Source organism: Camelus ferus, chromosome 5 (assembly GCF_009834535.1).
Source record: "Camelus ferus isolate YT-003-E chromosome 5, BCGSAC_Cfer_1.0, whole genome shotgun sequence".
In the NCBI taxonomy this organism is placed as follows: domain Eukaryota; kingdom Metazoa; phylum Chordata; class Mammalia; order Artiodactyla; family Camelidae; genus Camelus; species Camelus ferus.
Genome location: NC_045700.1, coordinates 86,086,647 through 86,110,059, shown reverse-complemented (window position 1 = coordinate 86,110,059; position 23,413 = coordinate 86,086,647). Strand labels below are relative to the sequence as shown.

Below are 23,413 nucleotides of genomic sequence, written 5' to 3'. Positions count from 1 at the left end.
GGCCCTTTGTTACCCCCCTTCCTAGAATCAAGGATCATTAGGGATAATCTAGTTTAGAACAATAAACCTCAGAAAGAAAGTGAGCTCTCAGTTCAACACTTAGGTCACTGTTAGCTCTGTGGTTCCCTGATTTGTCAGTTTAAAAATGTTAAGTGTGTGTTTCTGAGTGAGTTTGTGTGTGTGTGTGTGATCGTGAGTTAAGTATGTATGTGTACATGTGATTATGTGAGTCTGTGTGTCTGAGGTTGTGAGTGTGCTTAAGTGTATTGTCAGTGTGTGTGCGTGTGTGTGTGTGTGCGCGTGCGCGCGTGCGTGTGTGTGGGTGAAGTGGACGATGGGGCTCTCATCTCCTTCCTTTCCAGAAAAAGAAGTACAAACACTTCTTGGGAACATTTTTTCAATGAAAGCTGGCACTTCTGTCTGGAGATACACCCTGGCTGCTCCTTCCTTGAAGGAAAGCCTGCCTTCCACATGGCCGTGCTCATCAGTTTCTACCCCAGCACCTGCCACAGCAGGACTAGAGATGGCGCCGTCTGCAATGGAACGGGGATCCCTGAGGCCACGGGCCGCAGATGGGGGAACCACACGGACATCACTGGCTGTCTATAAAATCACTCACACATCTTTCTTCTGAGCACGTGGCCTTCTACTTCACCAGAGAAGGAAAAAAAAGAGACAGCGACGTGCTCCTAGTTCAAAATACAACTTTACACAGTTTTGGTTTTATAACTAAGAAAATAGCTTTCTCATGGCAGCCACAGAAACTCAGTCTAACCTCCAAAGATCCGCATTATGACAAATGCCAAAATACGTGGTTGCATCGCTATAAAATTTCAAGGAACTGTCAATTACCCCTAATTGCCCCGTGCCTGCTCTATTTATTCAGGAATGAATTAAGAAAGAAAAGATCTATTTTTCATCTCTCTGAGTTTCAGGGAGTATTACGCGTTGTGTGAGATGCTCTAAACTCTTTAGACCTCGTGCTTCTTTCCTGGGCTTCTCACTTCCTCTTACATGGTTTAAAGTTCCAGGCAGATGAAATTCTACATCTCTACAAATCCTGTGTCTGCCACATTACCTGCAGCTAAAACAGAGGGCAAAGCCAAGCAAGCAATACCTCCGCTTTGATTTTTACACGGATGCCCTCGGTGGGCAGTCGGTTCTCTAGGAGGGGTCAGACATCGTTGGCCTAGGCTCCCGGGGTGAGGGCCAGTCCCTTTGGGCCACCTCTGCCCACCTCTGCTGCAGTAACACCAGACACTTTCGCCTCCTCCCCCTGCAAGCCTTCTTGGAAAGCTCCAACTACTGGACGAAGTGCTGAGTGAAAAAACTAGTGCTGAGGGAACTGGGAAGAGACATGACGCGAACAAGCTGTAAAAAAGCACGCGGTTCCTTCTCTGCGAGCAGGAAGTCAGACTCCTCAACAGATAAGCACTACTGGAATTATTTCAGGGTTCAGGGATTGCTGTTGTTTGTTTTAAACAGATCACATCATCTTCCAGTGATTTCCTGGTACCAAGTTTACTCATCTTCAGTGAAGCATCCTGTGTTTTAATAACTATCGGGAAAACCTGGTATTGGAATAACACTTTTTAAAAAAAGTTACTAGGGTGATTATTTGTTTGATCACTAGGTGTCCCATATCCTAGTTTGTGTATGACTATTCTGTCTTAGATTCAAAACAAGTTTAGAGGTCTTTTACCATTGCCTTGGGTTACTGAGCAAAGGGCAGTGCAACTTAAGGAGACATCGCAGTCAAGAGCATGGGAATGAGGCGAGAAGAGGATCCTCAGTAAGCGCCCATTGACTTTAGTTCAATTCCAAGTTTCAGGAATGCAGAGCAAGGGTCTTCTGAGCCATGTTTACCCCGTTAGCTACAGGATGTAGGAATAGGTGACTAGTACATCAGAGCACAAACCACAGAGGAGAGACTCAGGCCAGCCTTCTACTCCGTAGCCCTGACAGCCCATCCACAGTGGGGATGTGTGCCAGAATTTCTGCTGGCTGGAGGGGAAACATGGAGCCGATCAGTGACCCGGGGTGGGGGGTGGCTTTCTCATGTTGCTGTGTTTTCAAGAAAGAAGGACATCCCAGCAGGTAAGAGAAGAGTTGATAACACAACGGCACAAAGATTGTACTTTGTTTCCATTCTAGAAGTTACCCCAGGAACCCGCTCTCACTGCAAATTGAAGGGGCTTAGGATGAAATAACTGTAAGAATCATTAGGGGGATAAAGCAAAATAAACAAGGCGCACAAAACCTCTCTGTGACGCCAAGGTAACTTAACAGCAAAGCACATGGACTTGGAAAACGGACTGTATTAATGCGATCCTCCGCCAGCTAGCTAAAGTTCTCTCCTCTCTGTATCTAATAATTTTAAGCTTTAAAAATTAGTAAATGTAATATTTTGAAACAGCTTTCATCAACTAAGACGGCAGCTTATCGTGGTGAGGTTAATTGGGTTATTTATGTCTTTATCCATTGTCTTCTGGTTTCTACCTCTTTTATACCCCAAAAGTGTTTGAGGTGGATTCATTTCATTATGAAGGCATTTACTATTTTAAATTAAGACACGAGAAATTCTAAATGGCACTTGAGAGAAGTCTCTCATCTCGTGTTTGTAGATACTGTATATCTTCATAAATCAAGTCCTGTGAATAGTTAAGCCAGACCAAACGAGTAAAAAACACCGTGCCTCCCATTAGAAAAAAAATGCAATCATTCTTCTTAGTTATATTTTTAAAGTGGCTTGACATTTTAAAGAATTGATGAATATGTAATTTGCTAATCAGTAATGGGCAGTTCCCATGGAGGAATCATCGCTAGTCATATAATTTACTATGTCAGAGGAGTTTTATGGATGCAAAGATTAAAGCTGGGAAACAGGGAGAAACCACTCCAGGAATGACATTACCCTATTTTACACCCATAATAATGAGCAGAAACAACAATTAAGCTTCACAAATTACGTCAATGTATTGAATTTCTATTGGACACCTTATAGATAGAGCTTTTACGTGTAGTGATTTTCCCCCAGACTGAATTCCCTGTACACAACCATGTACCCAAATGAACATCAGAGCAACATATGGTCCTGTAAAGGACTAAGTGATATTGTAGCTTATGCCTTTATTTCTTGCCTTTGCTCCAAATGATAATGGAGATCTCATTTACCATGCAGAGACACTTAACATTCCCTTACTGAGAGCATTTCTGATATTGTTGGTATAAGGGAGAAAAGTCTTTTATTTAAAGACTGCCTTATTCATCTACAGTTTTGGGAAAATATCTAGATTATCTGGTTGGTCAATTTGTCTTTATGGCCTAAGGAAAAAAAAAAAGGACTAGCTGCCATGTTCAATCCAAATGAGTTGGTATATGAATATTTATAAGGATATCAATATTCACAGTGTCTTACAATCATGCTCCAAGCTAAATAAAATTAAAAGTAAAATGGCCTCAAATATTACAGTATAACAGGATAAGAACTAAACGATATGTACAAAGTCACTGACAACGTCTGTGCAAAGGTTGTGGACAAAACATTTAAAAAGAAATCTACATAAAACAAAGTAGATAAATTTATCAAATGCTGATAAATTTTCAGAGACAGTATAAAAGTACACAAAACATGGAAGGGAGAAAGAATTTTAAAAAATAACCACTAAGCCAATACATAGAAGTACAAGTTTACTACATTTATATTACACAATGATGGAAATCAGAGACAAAAAAAAACGATTTGGTAACAAACAGCAAAGAAAGTTGCACCAGTCACAGGGAAGAAGGACTTTCCTTTTTGGATGAAAACACAGACTGCCACAGCTCATCCCCCACCCACCCCATACACACAGAGAAAAATAAAAGCGAATGCGAACGCTGTTACAGCAACACACGACAGACAGAGGTGGAAAGCGTTTGGCAAGTCGCATCACAGGAAGTCAATCACGATTGGCTAACGATGATGGTACCTGGCTCTGCTGCAGGTCACTGGCTTGCCTGAGAGGAGTAAGTGATGGAGGGGGCACGCCTGACGTGGACGCTGACCGGCCTAGCTTGCAGCTGGCTTTCGGTTCTGTAGACAAGGCGGAAAGACAAAGAGTTAGCGGAGCGAAGTCTGCAGCGATGAACCGGCTTCCAGGCTTTCTTTTTGTTTTGCTGCATGTTCTTTTAACGCCTTAAATGCTTCTGATGTTTGCTAACCATTGGCAGGTGATGGAACAATTCCATACCAATTGATTCTGAAATGAGCTATATTCACAGATCAGCTCCTGGGAATAAAGAACAAATCACTTAAGCTCAAGACCTTGTTCCCTTACACATTTTACCCCATTTAGTGTGAGTTCCTATACAGTGATTATTGGAGCAACAACGTCCCATTAGGGGAAAAAGCCAGTGACATGACTATTTCTGATGCTTCATTTTCAGCTTTGGTCCATGGGTCTCCTATGTCCTAAAATGTCTTTTCCACCCTCTCCATATTTTCCTTCCATCCCTTCCTCCTTTCATTCTTTCCTTTTTTTTTTCTTCTTTTATTCTCTTGCTCTTTCCTTCTTTTTTCTAATTTTCAAGTCTATATTCTTGTGCTGACTTCTTTTACCATGTTTTGAAAGTAACATTTCTCTAATTTAACCTAATTTGCTTTTAGTTCTAAGACTTCTGCAATCTTTCATAATCATATTATTTTTCAAAATTAAAAAGACTCCCCTTAAATCTTCCTCTATTTAAGGAGCCTAAACGGACTGCCTAGGTCATTGTCAGGATGCTCTGGAGATGAGAATTTGAGGATGGATGTGCTTCTTGCCTGTTCATCCAAGAAGCATAGAATTCTGGTATGCAAAGGACACTGATTTTCAGATTTACTTGAAGGTATTTATAAAGGAGAAGAAAATAAGGTATAAAAAGATAAGTTGACATCTGCGCTTTTTGTCACAAACTTTTACATAAGCTGTCAGTTTTTGAGTGCCTTGTATATCCCAGCTTCTGTCTGGGCTATTCCTAAATTATCTCTGATCTTAAAGATGATCTTTAGAACTACAGACTTAGCTATAAATGCTCCTGGTTTATACGTTGGAAACCTGAGGCTCAGCAAGGTTAATATTTACATTGCAAATACACAAGCCCTTTTCAAAAAGCCTTTCATTATAAATTTGACTTGAAAGATTAAATTCCCTGAACACCTGGCTTCAAATGATATTACATCACTAATTTACTAAGCGGGGACACACGGATGCTGGAGAGCAGGAAGGTGCCCGGTTCCGCTCACGTGGTGGGTAGAAACATTACCTTGATGCCACTTTTATACAAGCTGCACTTCAGAGTCAAGTGTTGCTACGTCTGCACCAAGGAACTTTTCCCTGCAGACTCTAGCCTCTGCCAACTGCCTTCCTGTCACTCCCTCCCCATCCCTCACAGACAGCAGCTACAGACACACAGAGTAAGATGACACCCATTCACACAGAGATCCTTACACACATCCCCCAACACACACACCTTTCCTCTCCTACCCCGCTTCCCCTATTACACAATGCCTCACATCCAAATCAGAATTATTATCTCAAAGGCTACCAAGAGCCTCTTTCTTGGCAAATTAGAATTTGCTTCTGATTTAGTGGGGGAAAAAGACAACAAACAGGCTTTGGACTAAGATGATTTTGAATCTGACTCCACTAGTTATGTAATCTTAGAAGTGTTTTAATATCAGTAAGTTTTATTTCTTTTCAAATAAAATCACTTACTTGACATTCAGCATCTATTTATTTTATACCATGTGCCAGGGACTGGGCAGGGTATGGTCACCAAAAAACCCACTCCTGCCCTAAGAGAGCTTCCAGTCTATCCAGGAACATAGATATTAGACAACAAATTCTGCATTTGATTATATAAAAGCAGTTGTGATCGGCCCTCCTGCTGGAATTATCAGTGGTAGAAGAGCATTATTGGGGGAACAAGCAAGCCTTGGAAGGACACGGACATCTTCTCTGTGGGCAGTAAAACTTCAAGAGCTCATTTGCTCTGTGTTCCTTCAACAAAGACTTCTCGAGGGCCCACTACATGCAAAGCACTGCAGTAAGAGGCTAAGGATGTGGGTGAGGACCACACCAATTACCCGTATTTTAACGAGGTTTATGTTTTCTCAGGGGAAACAGACATTATGCCCAAAATTGTTTGCTGAAAACTGGTGAAAATTAGGAAGGAGAAGTCCAAAGTGCCACGGTATCACTTATTGAGAATATGCCTCATATTCCGGGAGCCAGGGGAGGCTGGGCCCTGAAAATGCTGTGGAAATTAACACCTGCCGACAGCGCTGAGCAGGTGGCAAAAGCTCACGTAGGGAGGAACCCGGGTGCTTAGATTTATTTTTCAACCTACCCAGAAGCCAAAACTATTTCAGGATAGTTGCATTCACTTTATTTCTTATACATTATAGAGAAATAGTAATAAATAAAACATTCTAGTATCCAGGAAAGTAGGGGCGAGGTGAGCTAATGATGGATAAAGGATGGAACCCTTTCCACCTGTGACGCTTACAGCCTCATCTCTCTTCTCTCTGTTCTTTTCGCGTTGTCTCTTTGTCTTGTTTTGTTTTCTCTGCACTTTCTCTCTCGGGACACATGCATTCTCATGCTTCTTATATAATCTTTTCCCTCTTGGGTCCCATGGAGGTTCCTCCAGCTCTGTCCTGTCCCCCATGGTCTTGCTTGATTTTGAGCCCCAGTGCCTTCCGGACACTAGTCCCTCACGTTGCCTATTGTTGAAAACCAAATTATGGCTTTTCCTCAACATCTTTGGGGTCCTTCTGGTTTCCCCATTTCGAGGAGAAATATCACCTCCATTTTCCTAGAGTCTGAAGTCCAAATCTTGTTCCTTTTTAAATTCAGAGGTTTCTTTTCCTCTCTCTGTACTTAGTCCGATCAGCAATTTTTTTGTTTGTGATTTATCTCAGCTCACAGATGCTATCATAATTTTGGTCTCAACAACTTGAGCCAAAAAAATCTATATGTATCATATATGTAATTATATATAACATACACTTATGGATTAATTATAAATTGATTACATATTATATATAATATTATATAATGTATAATTTAAAACATATATATTTATATGTAAAATCACCTAGCTGGTCCCATACCCATAATCTCTCTGCTCAAAACTAGCTTGTATGCAATGCCAAGCTGAGCTTCCTAGCTTGCTTTTAGGTCAGTCACCTTATACAAAAATTTCAAATTATTCCATATAATAAAAACTTTAAGCTCATTTGACTAATTTTTTTCTGTATTATAATATGAATGGCTTGCAATTTTCTTATTGAAGTATAGTTGATTTACAATGTTGTGTTAGTTTCAGGGGTACAGCAAACTGATTCAATTATACATATACACATACACACACACACACACACATATATATATAAATATATATATATACTTTTTCAGATTCTTTTCCATTATAGGTTATTACGAGATACTGAATATAGTCCTCTGTGCTATACGGTAGGTCCTTGCTGTTTACCTATTTTATATATAGCAGTATGTAGCTGTTAATCCCAAACTCCTAACTTATCCGTCCCCTCCCCACCCCTTCCCCCTTTAGTAATCATAGTTTGGTTTCTATGCCTGTGAATCTATTTTTGGTTTGTAAATTAGTTCATTTGTATCAATTTTTTTTAGAGTCCACATATAAGTGATATCATATGATATTTGTTTTTCTCTGTCTGACTTACTTCAATTAATATGATCATCTTTAGGTCCATCCATGTAGCTGCAAATGGCATTTCATTCTTTTTATGGCTGAGTAGCACTCCATTGTAATATATACACCACATCTGTTTTATCCATTCATCTGTCGATGGACATTTAGGTTGCTTCCATGTTTTGGCTAATTTGACTAATTTTCAAAGCCCTCCCCATGATCTGGCCCCATCTGATCAGAGCCAGTGTATCTTTCACTGCTCTCTGCTCCTGGAAACACACACAACTCAGTCTCCTCCCTCAGTCTCCACACCTGACCCTCCTTCGGTCCTTCACAAGGTGTCCATCAAACCAAATTTCACCTATTTTCCAAGGCCTACCTCAGTGTGCACAGCCACTGTAAAGCACCCTGTGATCTCGTTTACCTCCTCTCTTCCGAGCGCCCTTAGCCCTTATGTACCAAGTGCACTGCCTGCGGCAGCTCTGAGCATTTCTGCTGGTGAAGACCATGCAGTAAGTGCTCAATTAATATTATTTTTCTTTCGCTGAAGACACTAAAATGAACCTGGAAAACGTCAGTGCAACTTCTAAAAGCAAATAGAGTGGGTGACCTTCAGGGATACTCATTCGTAGATTCCAGTCTGGTTCTAGGGTTGAAGGTAAGATAGAACATGTTTTAAGACCCGGGTTCAAGGCCTGGCTTCCTATTTCCTCAGGCAGTGATTGTCATTCAAGGGTACATCACCTTCTATGGGTCCATTTCCGGGGAGACATGGGGTTTGGAAACTCTCCCTAAGTTGTGTGCAGGTGATTCCATTATCCACCCATCCACTCTTGAAAGATGTTTAAATATAAAGGTGTCCCAGGATGACACAGGTAAACTAACACTGCAACTTAACTTAATTTCCCAAGAGGCATAAATCCTCGCACACCTTAAAGAATCATCTTTTATTATATAAGACAAAGGCAAAGCATCCCTCAGGATCCTGGCTGACATGTTTTCTCGAGAAGCCAATGTTTCCATGCATCCCTTGACTGCAGTAGCACATTTAGCCACACGGAGTGAGAAAATCCAACCTCTTTTCTTAGGAAAAGATGGCAAATAATATTTCTTTACTGTCAGGTTCCTTTAAAGTTTATGCTGAGATTATCGGATAAGCGACACAATCCAGTGCCTTTTATATTACCTGTGGATTAATCTCCCCTGCTAGGTTTCCAGCCAGATTCTGACTTCATCAGCCTCTTTCAGACACAGATGCTGGTATCTCTAATGGACAGGCTGAGCATTACCAAAATCCAAGCAAACTCCCAATTTCCTCATGATCGGAGGAAGCCTTGCTTTACCCTCATTGGACAGCAGTCCAGATCAGGCCTCTGTCCATCAGCCCCCTTAGGGGCTGCAATATAACCACTCACCACTCATTACCTGCCTAGCAGCCACCCTGTGGTTCTGACGTCAGGTCAGCCAGTGGGCGACTGTTCAAACCCAACATGGCTCATATGGGGTATGACTTCCCCTGCAGTGAGACTATTACTTATAAATTCATTACACACACGTGCGTACACAGGCAGGTGAAAATGCACACATCTGTAAGTACACACACACACACACACTCCACAGCATTGCTGCTTAGTGGTCTCATGTCAGAGGCACATTTTTTAAATTGTGAGGTTATTCTTTATCTCTATTACACTCATTTTGGCTTTTCTTTCTGTTACATATGATCCTTAACTAAAATGCATTACGGTGTTTGTTGGGACCAGGTTGGTGAAACAAATTTTTATGATGTTGGATCCACCAAGCGTTCTTTGGTCAAAAGAATGCTCTAAAAAGTCTCAAAAATCCTAGGAAAGCTCCTGTTATTATAACCAAGCCTCTTAGAGATACTCCAGGGCTGTGCCATCAAAGTTTAATTTGTCCAGTTCACTTACCTTTGGAAATAGTATACTGTGCTTGGAGCCTTAAATAGTGAGGCTTAGGAATCATGACACTAAAATCAGTAAGCTTTCATCCTGAATGTTGTTAAAATAAAAACTGCCAAGGCTTTTGTGTGTGTGTGGGGGGGGCAAAACAGTGGAATTACCCCTCAAAAGAGATCTAAGATAGGGCTCCCCCCCAAGAAAAACTCATTCCACTAAAATATTAATTATAAGCTCCAAAGTACCTCTTCTTCCTACATACAAGGAAAAACCTCTTCTTTTGTAATAAACTACCAATAACCAAGTGAAGTAAAAGTTGATGTTGTTTGTGCAATTTCCGTGAAGGTCAAGTGTACAGAGAACAGAAACTAATGAGAGAGAAAGAGGGAGAGACACAGAGAGACAGAGAGGAAAAGGAAGAATGGAAAAAAGAAAGAAGAAAGAAGGGAAGGGAGGGAAGATGGAGGGAGGGAGGAAGAGAGGAAGGAAGAAAGAAGACACTAATTTTAATTCCTTAAAATAAATCATCGTCAAGATATTACCATGTGACGTTTCCAGGGAAGTAATTCATCATCATCTTAACGTTTTTATTAAGTAAGTACCCATTGGACTTTGTCACTTAGAAAGAACTATTAGCTTTCTTTTTATTCTTATTGCATATGATCTTTCATTGTTTGTCTTTTTTAGGTTTATTTTTTTTTTATTATTTCTTATTTTTTATTTAAGTGTAATTGATTTACAATGTTGCTTTCATGTTGGTTTTTTCTTTTTTAACATGGTAATTTCTCAATCATTTCCCATCTTCCCTTTAAGGTGAACTGAATTTCTGTTCAGGATTATGTCCCTTCGTGTGGTTACAGGAAAATCTCCAAGGCATCTACAGTTACCACTGTGAGCTCTGGAGCTCTCTTTGCTTTCAGAAAACAAAGACAAATGACTGTTCTCGCCCTCTAGATCCACGCAGCAATAACGGATTAGTGCATTTTCACCAAAGAACACACTTTCATCTAGCATCAAAGGAATAAAATCAGTCAAATTCTCCAGAGACATAATTTTTTTCCTCCGTCATGTTTTTGTTTTTCAATACATGATATTTTTCTGTACCAGCAGAGACATACCCTGATTTTCCCTAGTCAATCATGCTGCTGGAAGTTTCTAATCAACAACTTAGGGCTACCTGGAGGTCACAGAGAGGCCTTTTATGTAACACACCGAGGTATGCTTATTGCAGACTCTACTTTCCCTCCTGGGGAAGGCACTTTTTTGAAATAACACATATGCTATTTGAGATAAAGTGACGCCTGGGTAATAAGGTGCAGTTTTGCCAGCACTAGGTTAAAACCTTCACAGATTTCAAACGTTTTGTTTCGATTATACATCACAGCACATCCCAGCAAACATACAAGATGCCCTCATGTCCCACATCAAAAGTAATTTTTACTGTATATAATTTGAATACATTTTTTTATCATTTTGCTTTGAAATGATTGGACTGTGAATAATCCAATTAATTCACGATTGGCCATGATTTCTAGACAGTAATCATGAACACCGAGGAATCCTTACAGGATTAGACAATCTAATCTAGAAATTGTTTTCAGATGTAATGGAACTGTTTTAATACTAAATTTAACAATTAATCAAGTTGACCTAATGTCACACTTTGTACTGATTTAATTAGATATTCATTAATCGTAATGTGGCAGTTTCTTTTGGAATTTTGGTTAAGTCTATTTTTTTGTTAAATATCAAAAAATTTTATAGATCCTGGAAGGAGCTCATAGGCCTAGGTACTGTCGCTATGATGCTGAAAGATGAAATAAATCTGATCAATGGTGTGATCATTTTGTGACCATGGAGAAAAAAAATCAGCAGGATGCAAAAATCTACACTGGGAACAGACATTTTTCTCTCTCTCCAGCTTCTCATGGGATATTCCTTTTGTAAAGCAGCTGAGACTTACGAAGCTTTGAATGACTCCCAGCATCCTGGAGGTATGAACCAAATCCTAGTGTTACCTAAAGGGTCAGCTAGAAACACTATTGATGCTGGGATAATCGGTAGGTCTCCTGGGGAACACCGGAATTCTGGTGAAGATCTAAAACCCAGAGAAAAGTGAGGTGGCAACGTAGTGGATAAAATTCATGATCCAGTGATGGACCTAAGAATATTAAAGAATCCTTAAAGAGAATCACAAGCATGTGGAGTTAGGAGTACCCGCTGTATTCCTTCTGAATACCTGAGGGCTGGGATTTCCCTTGCCTTCCAGTTTCTTATGTAGAGAGAATATAAATCACACTGCTCACTATGCAGGAATGTCCTAGACGCTGTAACACAGGGTTGGTTTCTTACATGGCCACATAGCATAGTGCAGCATTAACAGGTTTTGTTTTTTTTTTTAATTTGACAGCCTCTTTTGTTGAAACATATAATTTCTGAAATGCCCTTAAGATCTTCATCACATTAGCTGAATATGAAAATGTACTTTTCGTAAAAAATAGTTGATTTCCCATTAAAAGAAAGTACTGTCTACAAAGAAACTTTATTTAACAAGTAATATATGCTCTTTGATTATTTCTAAAACTATTACATAAAAAAATCCATCTGCCAAGATATACAGCAAAAGACAGATGATTTGTATCTGGATCAAGTGTATATTACCTTGGGGATAAAATTTAACTTTATGCTACAGTGTCTAAAATAGAATAAACAAACAAACAAAAAAAGAACAAAATTCTCTTGTCCTCTGATATTAGGGATGAATATATGGCAAAAATAATTTAACTTATTTCAAAAATAGGTCACATTTTACTTCTAAATAACAAAATAGAAAGAAAGAAATGCCAGGCTTGAATTTTCTATAACTCCCACCTTATTAATGTAAATGACAATCAGAACTGGACATAATGCTAATGATATTTCCTCTTTATACCATTCATTTTGTGGTTTGTTAAAGAACAAACATCATGAAACAAAATGTAACCAGATGTTAAATTTCTGTATGGTCTTTGTAGCACGTTCTGTTTCAATGGCTGTGGTCCTTCTACCTTGAACCACCTATCATAGACATAAAATGAGCAGCATGTGTATCTTGGAACAAGACCAATATAAGACTACAGATGGAGAGCCCACATGGTAAGGGACTTCAATCTGATCTCTGGTAATGGCCATGTTCATTCATTTTACAGCAGAACTTCTGGGAAGCTCTAAGGCCCTTTGGGGAGATGGTGACGTTAGCTAGAAACTATTTTCATAAAAATACTAAGACATTCTTTGTTTTTTCCACTGTGTTAACAAATGCACCGAACACTCAGAAACAGGGCTGGGTACATGTGCTGTGACCTCAGCACATCAAAGCAACGGCACCAAACTGTACCAGGAACTGTGTATTTTTCGCTGCCACGCAGACTTGGATATTTGGCAGAAATCTCCTCAACAGGGAACAAAGTGAGCTTACTTCTTTAAGGAAGACAACTGGCAGTATTTGTTGACAACGATGAATTTGAGCTTCTGGGTAAAAATTAAAAATTTGGAAAACTTGTATTTACCACTGTGAGCTTGACAGCATCCTAATGTTTAAAGACATTTCTTATGAGATCAGCGGTGTTGGTAATGAATGTGCTGTATTGACTTTTATAACAAACTGTGTCAATGTGTGGAAGATCCGCATGACTTAGTCAACTGGTATTTTTTAAAAGCACAATATTATAAATCACTCATGGGAAAGATACATTTAAAGTCCAAATTAGACCAGTGGATTTTAGTGTAACAGAGCATGATGAGTTTACTGATGTGTAACTAACGCTTATGAAACTTGCTTGTTGAGTTTGGGAGAACAATTTTAAAATATCCACAATTACATGAAAAACCTATTAAAATCTTCCTCTTTTTTTAACTATGCATTTCGTGTAAAGCCAGATTCCCTTCATATATTTTAACCAAAACAACATATCACAATAAATTGAATCCAAAGCAGGTGAGAATCTATGTTCTGCTGAGTCAGACATCAAAGAGATTTACAAAAACGTAAAACAATACCAATTTGGTAACCCATTTGTTACAGTTTTAGAAAATATAGTTATTTTTCGTGAAAAAAATTATCGATGTCAATCTATAATGGGTTAATTATTTTTTAATGAATAGATAATTTTAATTTCTAACATGATAAATACTGTTGGGCTTAACCCACATAAAGGAAAGCTCTTCGGGGTTCTCAATAATTTTGAAGAACATAGGGCTTCTATGACTGAAGAGTTTAAGAACTGTTGCTTCTACAGACTCTGGGTCTCCCCAGAGTTCTCTTAACTTTTTATCCAATTAATTTTCCAGTAGAGTATTTAAAAAACAAAAATTGAAGCAGAGGGAGATACGATGTTGAAGCACGAGAAACATGGGAAAGCCTTTGAAAACACCAGAGGATTTGGGAACCACCAGTTATTAAATGCTGCCCTAGAAAAATCCATACAGCTATGTCCAAGAAAAGCTATTACCTGCCTGGGAGACCCGAGGGAAGCCATCCAAATTCTCAGGGCACTTTTCATCACTTATAATAAGAAGTAAGCTCCAAGGCTCACTGACTCTTAGATGTTCATAGTGAAATATGTTGGAATCATTGAAATGACCTTAAAAATACTCTTGATTGGTCACAAGCTAGTTTACTGAGGTCACTGCTTTTATTTCTCCTTTTTGTTCTTTATTCACTTAGTTATTTTCAAATAAAGCTTAGTATCGTATATACATGGGAGAGACCCAGAAGAACTGAGGGAACCCTGTGCTTTATTTTTGTAACAATATTGGTAGGATTATGCAGAACTCCAGTTTGCTATTTGCTAACAAAGTCTAAAATTGTTGATAGTAAATGGTTAAACATAACAGTTATTTTAAAATGAAATTTAGGAGGGGTAATGGTCATTTTTCATTTTCACCTATCCAGAATCCATTTATTCTTTTCTTTTTTTCTCCGAATTTCCTTCGGAGAACAGTATCACCGGTGATCTCAATTTTCATGGTTCCAGAGTGGGGGCCGACCCCAACTTCAGCTCCAGAAGTGGCCATGTGATTAGGCCTGTCCAGTCAATCGTTCTGCCCCCTTGGCTTCACTGACTGGCTCAGGATTGACCATGTGACCCAAGTCCACCAATGAGAATTGCCTTCATGCTTTTGCTGGAGTTCTTGAGAAATAGGTATATTTTTGTGTAAGAGCTGCTAAACTCTCATTACTGACTGGCTGAGTGACCACGGACACCTTGCTTGACCATTAAGCTTCCATTTGTTCTCCCATTTGTAAAATGGGAGAAGTAAAGGTGGCTATCTCATATAATTATTATAAAAATTAAATAAGATAATAAGTGTAGATTTCACTGCAGTGGCCAGCATGTCGTAAGAGCTCAAGAAATCTTAGCTGCTTTTATTATTTAAAGGCAAATGTGATCTTTCAGCTCCTCTGCTTATAATGTAATGAAATCTAAACTGCTTCCTTATGATGGTACACATGGTTCAGCTCATAAAATCAGCCTCACCTGCGGCCTTGCACCTGCCACACTGCATTAAATTCTCCTAACGCTCCATGCCTTCTCTTACTCTAGGATTTTAATGACGCCACTCATTCTGCCCGACACACTTATTCCTTCTCCCTTCCTCCCCTTCCCTTCTTTACTGAACTGTATGCTTTGTGAGGACAAGAGCTACGCCTGTCTCATTCTCCACAGTATTCCCCCTGAATAACATAGCAAATCCCTGATAAGGACTCATGCAGCGTTAACTGAATGAATTATTTTAAACCGTATTTTGAAGAATAAAGCCAGTGTAAAAGATGAATTATCTGTATAGTTCTCATTTTTTTTTTAAAAAAAGAATCTTCCTCCATTGCTTCATCTTTCCCAAGATTCCAGCAAAAAGGCAAAACTACATTGACTAGACTTTAATTGAATTTAACATATTAAAAAAAAAAAAAAAGTGGGGAAAATTGCAGTGCCTGTCTTGGACAGCAGATGGCAGTGCAAATACAGGTGATATGTACTCTGGTCCGCTTACAAGCTTCCAGAACTACTCTCTGTGCATGCACAGCATAAGTCAGACAGAACCTTCTCTTCTGTAATGTCTTCTGTGGCTTTTCACAGAAACAGAAAGGGCATTCTTTGTGAATACTGGTGTTGTGGTGTGCCCACAAGGCCCTTCCAAAGTAAGCCTACAACTGTCAACCAGGAGCAATGCCAAGGCCCACTCTTCCCTGAGATGGGAACAGGGTGGGGCCACATTCCCTGCAGTGAAAGACACAAGGAGCAGGCAGGAGAGTCAAAACTCAGGCCAGCATGTTGTCAGCATGATTCTCAAACAAGATTCATCTACAGAGAGGGGAGTAAGGTGAAGGTACCTTCTGTGTTATCTGAATTCCCCAAGAGGATCACACAGAGAATAGGTGGAAGTTCAGAATTTCTCTAACAAGAATGAAACTACTATCAAGTTGCATTTTTTTCTGTCAGTTTTCAGGGCATCTGTAGGTTATACAATGTCCTAGTTTATGCATGTGCTTAGTAGAAATCAAGTTTAAGGGACTGTGTGAGTATATACACCCACACTTAAGAGTTATGTACAGAATATGATAGTAAGTTAGCTGACGGCAAATCAGATCACAGAAGACCGAGCTCTGACCCATAGGTGGCTAAGATACACACACACACACACACACACACACACACATACCAGTTAATATCACCAAATTCCTTGACTCCAAAGTGCCCCCATAGCTTTAACCTATCACTTTGCTATAAGAAAGATGAGAAAAAGAATATAAATAGCTTAGAGAAACCCTTACAAACCACTGGAAAACAAAGTCCAGCGTCCTTTCAGGGACAGTGATACCCTCTATGTATGTGTGTGTATAACTGAATCACTTTGCTGTGCACCTGAAGCTAACATTGAAAATCAACTACACTTCAATAAAAATAAAGTTACAAAAAAAAAGTCAAGCACCATCGCAGACCCACATGGGCTCCTTGAAGGCAGAGGTCACCTGTCCTCACCTTACGGGGTGCTGTTCAAGACAGGTGTTCTCCCAAGTTCGCTGCACGAGTAAACGGCTGATCCAAGGACAGACAAGCACACAGCACGTTGCTCTTTTATTAGGGGGAAGAGTACATGTGACAAGATTGCTCAGGTGCTGGAGAATTAATTTTTAGATATAGCAAAACAATCGGGTATAAACAGCTCTCCCTCAGTTACAGGAAGAGGGAAATTTCACGGGTCAGAGAGCGGAGAAGACACCTCTCTGAATTCATGAGGCAGGTAATTTGCGGCCACTTATTTGTCTTCATAATTCCGTTTCCCATGGTTTAGGATGATAATGCATTAGCTGACTTGGTAAATCTGATCCCTAAGTTTAAAATCCATAAGGGGCTTCCTGTCATTTCAAGGTGAGAATCACGGACAGGGCCGGCTCAGCCTGGCCCTTGTCAGGTTTCCTCTCCAAGCCACACCCACACACGCCCCACCCTGAGTCACAGGGTCATCACACCTCCTGGGTCCTTCCCCTGGGCTGTTCTCTCTCCTAAGTCACCTGAGATCTCAATTCCCAGGTGGTTAGCAAGCTCCTGAAGAGACAGTGCAGTGTTATTTTCCTTGGTGGTTTTTGTCACAGATTGTAATTATATTTTTAACTTTTGTGATTAGTAGCAATCTCCCCCACTGGCACGTGCTCAGTGCCTGATAACTTTATATTGGAAAAAGAAATAGAAGATAAAGGAATGGATGAATACCTGAATGAATTCTTGAACATGGAGGTAGAAATAGAGAAACTCAACCTAATTAAGTCATGGGAAGAGAGCTGTGCTGAGGGTCAGAAACCTGACATCCTATTTGAACCCATTACTTCCCAGTGAGTCTGAGCCACTTCACTGATTCCTTTTGAGCTGCAGCCTGGTCACCTAGATAATCAGATCGTAACACCAGCCCACCGATGCACGGGCTTTGTGTGAAGATCATATGAAATACCTCTTGTAACAGTATTTTAAAAGCTAACACATGGTTTGTAAATATAAGCCATTTAAAATGGGTCACAGATAATCAACAAAGACGATAAACTTAAATTCCATAATTCAGGCTAAATATAACTTGCAATCATCTGAGAGCAAATTTTATAATCATGTTAGATTCTATTGCTGTGTGTGTGTGGTTTTTTTTAACTTGCATATTTAACTATTAATTTGAACATAAAAGACTTTAAAATCCTTTGGTTTCTTCAAGTCACAAAAAGTCTTATTGCAGTAATAATTTAAATGCCTACCTCCTTACATTAATCAGAATTTTGAACTTTATTTCAAGGAAACATCTCTCTCCTGGCCCATTCAGGCCCTCTCTCCTCACAAACAGAGGAGGTGAAGTGTCTCTCTTTGCCTGACAAGGTTCCTACCCTGCTGTCCCCAACTTGGCTCCCACCAGGTCTGCCATCAGGAGGCCCAAGGAAGGAGGAGGGAGGGTTGGGGTGGGGAGCTGGCGTGTCTCACTCTCTGGCCTAGCGAGAAAGGAGGGACAGGTGAATCTTCTCTTCTTGGGGTGCTTTCGGGTGCACCCTGAAGGCTCCTCATGACTGCCCATCTCCCACCTGGGGGTCTCCTGGCTGTCTGCCCACTGGGCATCCTGTGGACGGACCCCCGAACCACGTCCAGCAGAGTCCTTGCCCCTCCAGGACAGTCACACGACCTAAGCCACCTCCAGAGTTTCTCTCCATGGTCTGGTCTGCTCCATGGGAAACATGCACCCTTAACCCATCATCCCTGGCTGCAGAGTTACTTGCCATGAAGTTTTCTGCTCTGTTGTCACAGGCCATTCAGCTAACCTCCTGTACTTTTTATTTTTGATGTCCCTTCAATGACTAGAAACAAATAATAAGATGTCCAGGGGGTCCCGTGAAAGTCTCCCTGAGTTGATTTTTCACTGGGGGAGACAAGTGTCACTTCTCGTCCCTGTTCTACGACGGATGGGGATTTCTCACTCCCCCTCCCGCCACCTCACGCGCACACACACACGCACACACATTCATTCACACACACACACAGAGTTTATCTTGAAGTCTCACTAATATCTGGTTTCCAGCTTCTCAGCCTCTACCCCCTCTCCTAGGCTAGAGAAGAGAGCTCACTTAAGGACAGTCATTCACTGTGATCACTTCCCTTGCAAGGTCTGCTTCTGTAGTCCAGCTTTTTCCCTTGGAATGCGAGAGGAATTACCTCCTATCATTTTTTAACTAACCTGCTGCATTTTGTATCCTGCTGGGTTACATCCAAACCCTGCATAAGCTACTCTTTGGCTATTTAAAATGATTAAGACCAAGGCCTCCTTTTCTGGCTGTTTCTCAAAGTTGTATCATCAGAATCCGGAGAAACACAAATAGAACCATTTCTCTGGTGAGCACAAATTGTAGCAGCCAGAAGTCACAGTTTTCCGCAGAGAAATAAAAGTGGGACGATTGGGGATATGACTTCCATTACTTTCCAAAGACTCTCCAAGTGAGAATTCTGTTATGTGTTCACCACTAGAATTCAGAAAGGGAGAGCGAAACTGGAGAGTGTGAAATTAGGAAGGAGAACCTAGCAGCCAGATCCGGCCAGTGTTCCCTGAGGAAATAACCCAGCACCCAATTAGAGCTGGCGTGGAGAGCAGACGCGGGGAGCTGAGTTCTGGTGCCTGAGCCCACGGAGCAGAATGACAGCCTTGAGGGTCATAGACACGAAGCCCCCAGCTGCCTGAGGCTGATGGGGAGCCACGCAGGAAGTTAGTCAGTATCCTCCGGCGAAGTCTGAATTACGGAGGGGGGGCCTGAATTCCACCAGGCTGGTTTGGTGTTCCTGTTGTGTAATAATATGAATACACAAGCTCCAAACGGTGAAACTATGACAGTTAAAAATGATGCTTTGGAAAGTGGGACAGTGAAGCAAAAAATCAGAGGATGGGTTTTCACTCTTTCTTTGACTTTTGTTTTTCAATGAGCATGCTTCTCTCATATAACAACAACAACAACAACAACAACAATAATAATAATAAAGTATTTCCATTTGAGGGAAATCAGCAAAACTCAAGCAGACCACAGCATCTATAATCAGTTAATAGTTTCACATGACACCCAAACTTAGTGACTGATAAGGACTCTCGCTCAGCTTTGTTCATGAGTCTGTGGGTCAGCTGAGTGGTTTTCCTGGTCTGCGCTGGGCTCACTCATGCATCCGTGGTCGGCTGTGAATCAGGGAGAAGCTTCTGCTATTTCATGCTGTGCTTCCTCGTTGGTTTGCGGGTTGGCTGGCGGAAGACCCAGGACTCGTGGCTTTCCTCTGTGTGTATCTCATCCTCCAACAGGCTAACTCAAGTTCATTTACATGATGCAGTCAGGGTTGGAAAAAGTGAGTGGGAGCGTTGGTGGCCTCTCGCGGCTGAGGCTTGGAACTGACACACAGTCACTTCCATCTCATTCTATTGGTCAACGCAAGACACAAGGCCAACCCAGATTTAAGGGGTAGGAAATAGATCTTACCTCTTGACAAGGAGCTATTAAGCATGTTTGCAAAAACTGTGGCTACAGGGAGAGGGGACTATTACTGCACTAAGCATCCCAAAGGCGCCAAGCCACATGAAAAAAGGCAGAGGGAGAAGAGGATAGGGTTTGGGAATTATGTAGTCATGTTAAAATGTTTAATACTAATCAGGTTCTAAAAGTAAATCTTTTCCATCCGCACTTCCATGAGCTGCAGAGAATGCTCCATCCCCTCCTACTTGCCTTGTTCCTGCTCATGTTTGCACCAAATTTAATATCACTTTCTCCAGGAAGCCTGTCTGAATTACCTTCCTTCTAGACAGGGGATAAATGATGTGATTGTGCCCAGCATTTCCTCCTCATAGCATTTACAAGGATCTGTTATTTTGCCCTCTGTCTTCCTCGCTAAACCATGAGCTCTGGGAAGTCAGGGTCTGGTCCACGACATCGACCTTGTGCCCCCAGCACCCCCAGCACCTAGTCCCTGCATGGCACAGAGGAGATGCTGAATACATTTTTGTTAAGTAAACACAAAGGGAATGAATGAATGAATAGATGAATGAGTGTCTAGTTGGGTATTCACTAAAGACGTATACGTTAGTGGATATCGATATTTTCCTGTGATGCCCACATCCTTGCTAACGTGGTTTTAAAGCCCACTCACTGCTGCCCAGCAGAAAAGAAACACTGCGAGAGGTTAAGCTTACTTTTCATAGTCACGTATAATGAATGCACCAACCAAGTTCTAAAGCCTGCCCCTGACACGTTCTCCAAATTTCATAAATACAGACTTGAGGGGATCCAAAATTGGCCTTTACACTCTCCTAAAATCTTTGTTGGAAAATGCTCAAATAAACAAAATATTAATTTATTAACATTTGGAAAGCAAGGTTTACTTGCACTTGAAAAAGAAGAAAAACTACATTGATTTATTATGGTTTGCAGGAATGATTGTCAAAAATACTGTTCCGCAATTCCCAGTGCTGCTGCCCGATTCATGCTGCTTGTCTGTTTTTCATTCTCTGAACTTGTGTGCAGAGGGGATGCTTCCTGGATATGGGTATTTTTGAGTTATGGTTGCCAGGAGGCTTATGGGTAAAGTCAGTCAGTCATTCCAGCATTATTATGTAAAGTATGGTAAATGTGTTTCAGAATTTCAAGAGGCAAGCATCCTTCTTATAAATCAACTGATGATAATCAGTTTTCAAAGACTACACTCTTGGGTTTCATTGCCGTTCCCTCTCCTGAATCCCAGTTTGCTGCTGCTTCTGTAAAATGGCCCCCATTCTTCTAAATCTTCTTCCCAGGGATCTATGCTTAGGTCTTTGGCTAACATTCTAACATTTCTGTAAACTTTCCAATCTTTAAGGCATGATTAGAATATGAACTGGAGTTGAAAATATCTTACAAACCATAGTGTGGGGTGTAGGTGTGCTAAGTACCACGTTGGAGGTGGAGATCTCACCGTCCCAGCAAAAAAAACCCGTGACTCCTTTTGCCACCCTTCTGCTACCTTCTCTGTCTAAATTCTGCTCAGTTTAGGGCCCAGTTCAGATGCCACTACTCACTACTCTTTCATTACCCCAAACCAGTGATTCTCTCAGCTCTCCTGCAAAGATATCTGCAAAAGTATCAGAATCACACCCAGAACAAGTGTTTATTTAACATTCATGGTGTTCCAGACCCCATGGTAAGTGTGTTAATATGTTATCTCACTTAATCCTCACCTTTAATTCTCAATAGTATCTGAGTTAAGTACCATTATCATCTATGAGTTAGGTATCAATAGTATCTATGAGTTAGATACCACTATCTTTTTATGGATGAAGCTCAGAGAGATAAAGGGACATGACCAGTGTCATCACTAACAAAAAACGGAATCTTGACTTCAATTCGGACTTTCTGGATGTGCAAACCTCAGTGCCCAAAGATTATATTATAATTTATGCATACACTTATAATTAGTGTAAAATGTATTATTCTATAAATGTGGAGTACTAAAAGTGGCATATTTCTTTGCTTTCTTCAAATAAAATTAAAGTCATACATTTCCCACTTCTCTGAACTTGTGTGTGCACAGGACTCCTCTTGGATATGAATGGCTGATCCATGAATGGTGGTGGAAAATGCTTCCTTTCAATAGAACAGGAAAAGAGCCAGAAACGTTCTGCAGATCAGAATGTACAAGATGGCCCTTTTAGCCTTCAGCCCACACTGGTTAATACATGGGACTCTATTTCCCAAGCATCAATACCCCATTGAAGGACAAGATTCCATATTCTGGAGTTTGAAATCATAAAGCATAAAGTCCAGCCTCACTGGAAATTCCTTGCAAACTTTACCCCATCTGTCCTCTCTCCGGATCAGAGGCTGTGCCTCTTTGCCAGGAGGCTGAGAAAGGATTCAGCCCCTGGTCGTTACTATTCATGGAATGCCAGTCTCTGTTCCTCTTCCAGAGTCAAGATATTGTCCCTCCCTTCTTGATCATCACAGGCCACGTGTCTCTCTCTAATACCCGCTCCTATTCTTAGCATAGCCTTCTCAAGGAGATGCAGCTTCTGGAAAATAAAAGCCAGGAGGGCAGGATGTCTACTGACACCTGCTGCTTCTGCTATAATCCAACCTCTCTGTGCTTCAGGGTCAAATGCATGCCTCCACATAATGGTCATCAATTGATTTTTCAAGCCAGAAAATGCACACCGACATTTTTGATGTCTTTTCCAGCCAGAGGAGGCAAATTCTTTGATTCAATGTTTTGTTTTGTTTTAATTGAGCTCTATTTAAAATTTGAGAGATTGCACATTATAGTCATGAAATCTGGGAAACTGAGGTGAGCATGTCTCACAGTGAGTATCAACTCTGTCCGCTTGAGATGCTCCTGTGCTTTCCAGGTCACCTGCATTTCCATAATTCCATCCTGATGTTCATCAGTTGGCAATAGATTTTCTTTGTAAGGCAGAAATGTCCCCTGTATTTATGCTTCTAAAAATGTGGAAATATATGACTTAAACCCAAAGAATTTCAAGTTTCAAGAAAAATGGGGAAAGTATTTTCCTTTGTAGGAGCAAAAACCATTCCTATATATGTAATGTATGTCTGATCTGAAGGAGGCAATCTCCTAATTCACTCACTGATGTTCCCTGCCTATCACCATGCTTCTCAGTTTGCACCCCATGGTAGACCTTCGCAGAAGAGCAGAAACACACAGGGTTGAACACACAGAAACTGAGGTATTTTTAAGATCATTTCAGTTATAGCATTAACCCAAGGCCTT

At 40.7% G+C, this 23,413-nt stretch overlaps 1 protein-coding gene across 2 annotated transcripts in view; it reads right to left on the bottom strand.

Moving 5' to 3' along the window:
• Positions 1-23,413, bottom strand: part of NYAP2 (neuronal tyrosine-phosphorylated phosphoinositide-3-kinase adaptor 2) — a 138,745-nt gene that overhangs the window by 35,524 nt on the left and 79,808 nt on the right. For both annotated transcript variants that reach the window (XM_032480374.1, XM_032480375.1), the window contains one exon: positions 3,972-4,075. In XM_032480374.1, the coding sequence (XP_032336265.1) occupies positions 3,972-4,075 (104 nt within the window). The remainder of the gene's footprint in view (positions 1-3,971; positions 4,076-23,413) is intronic.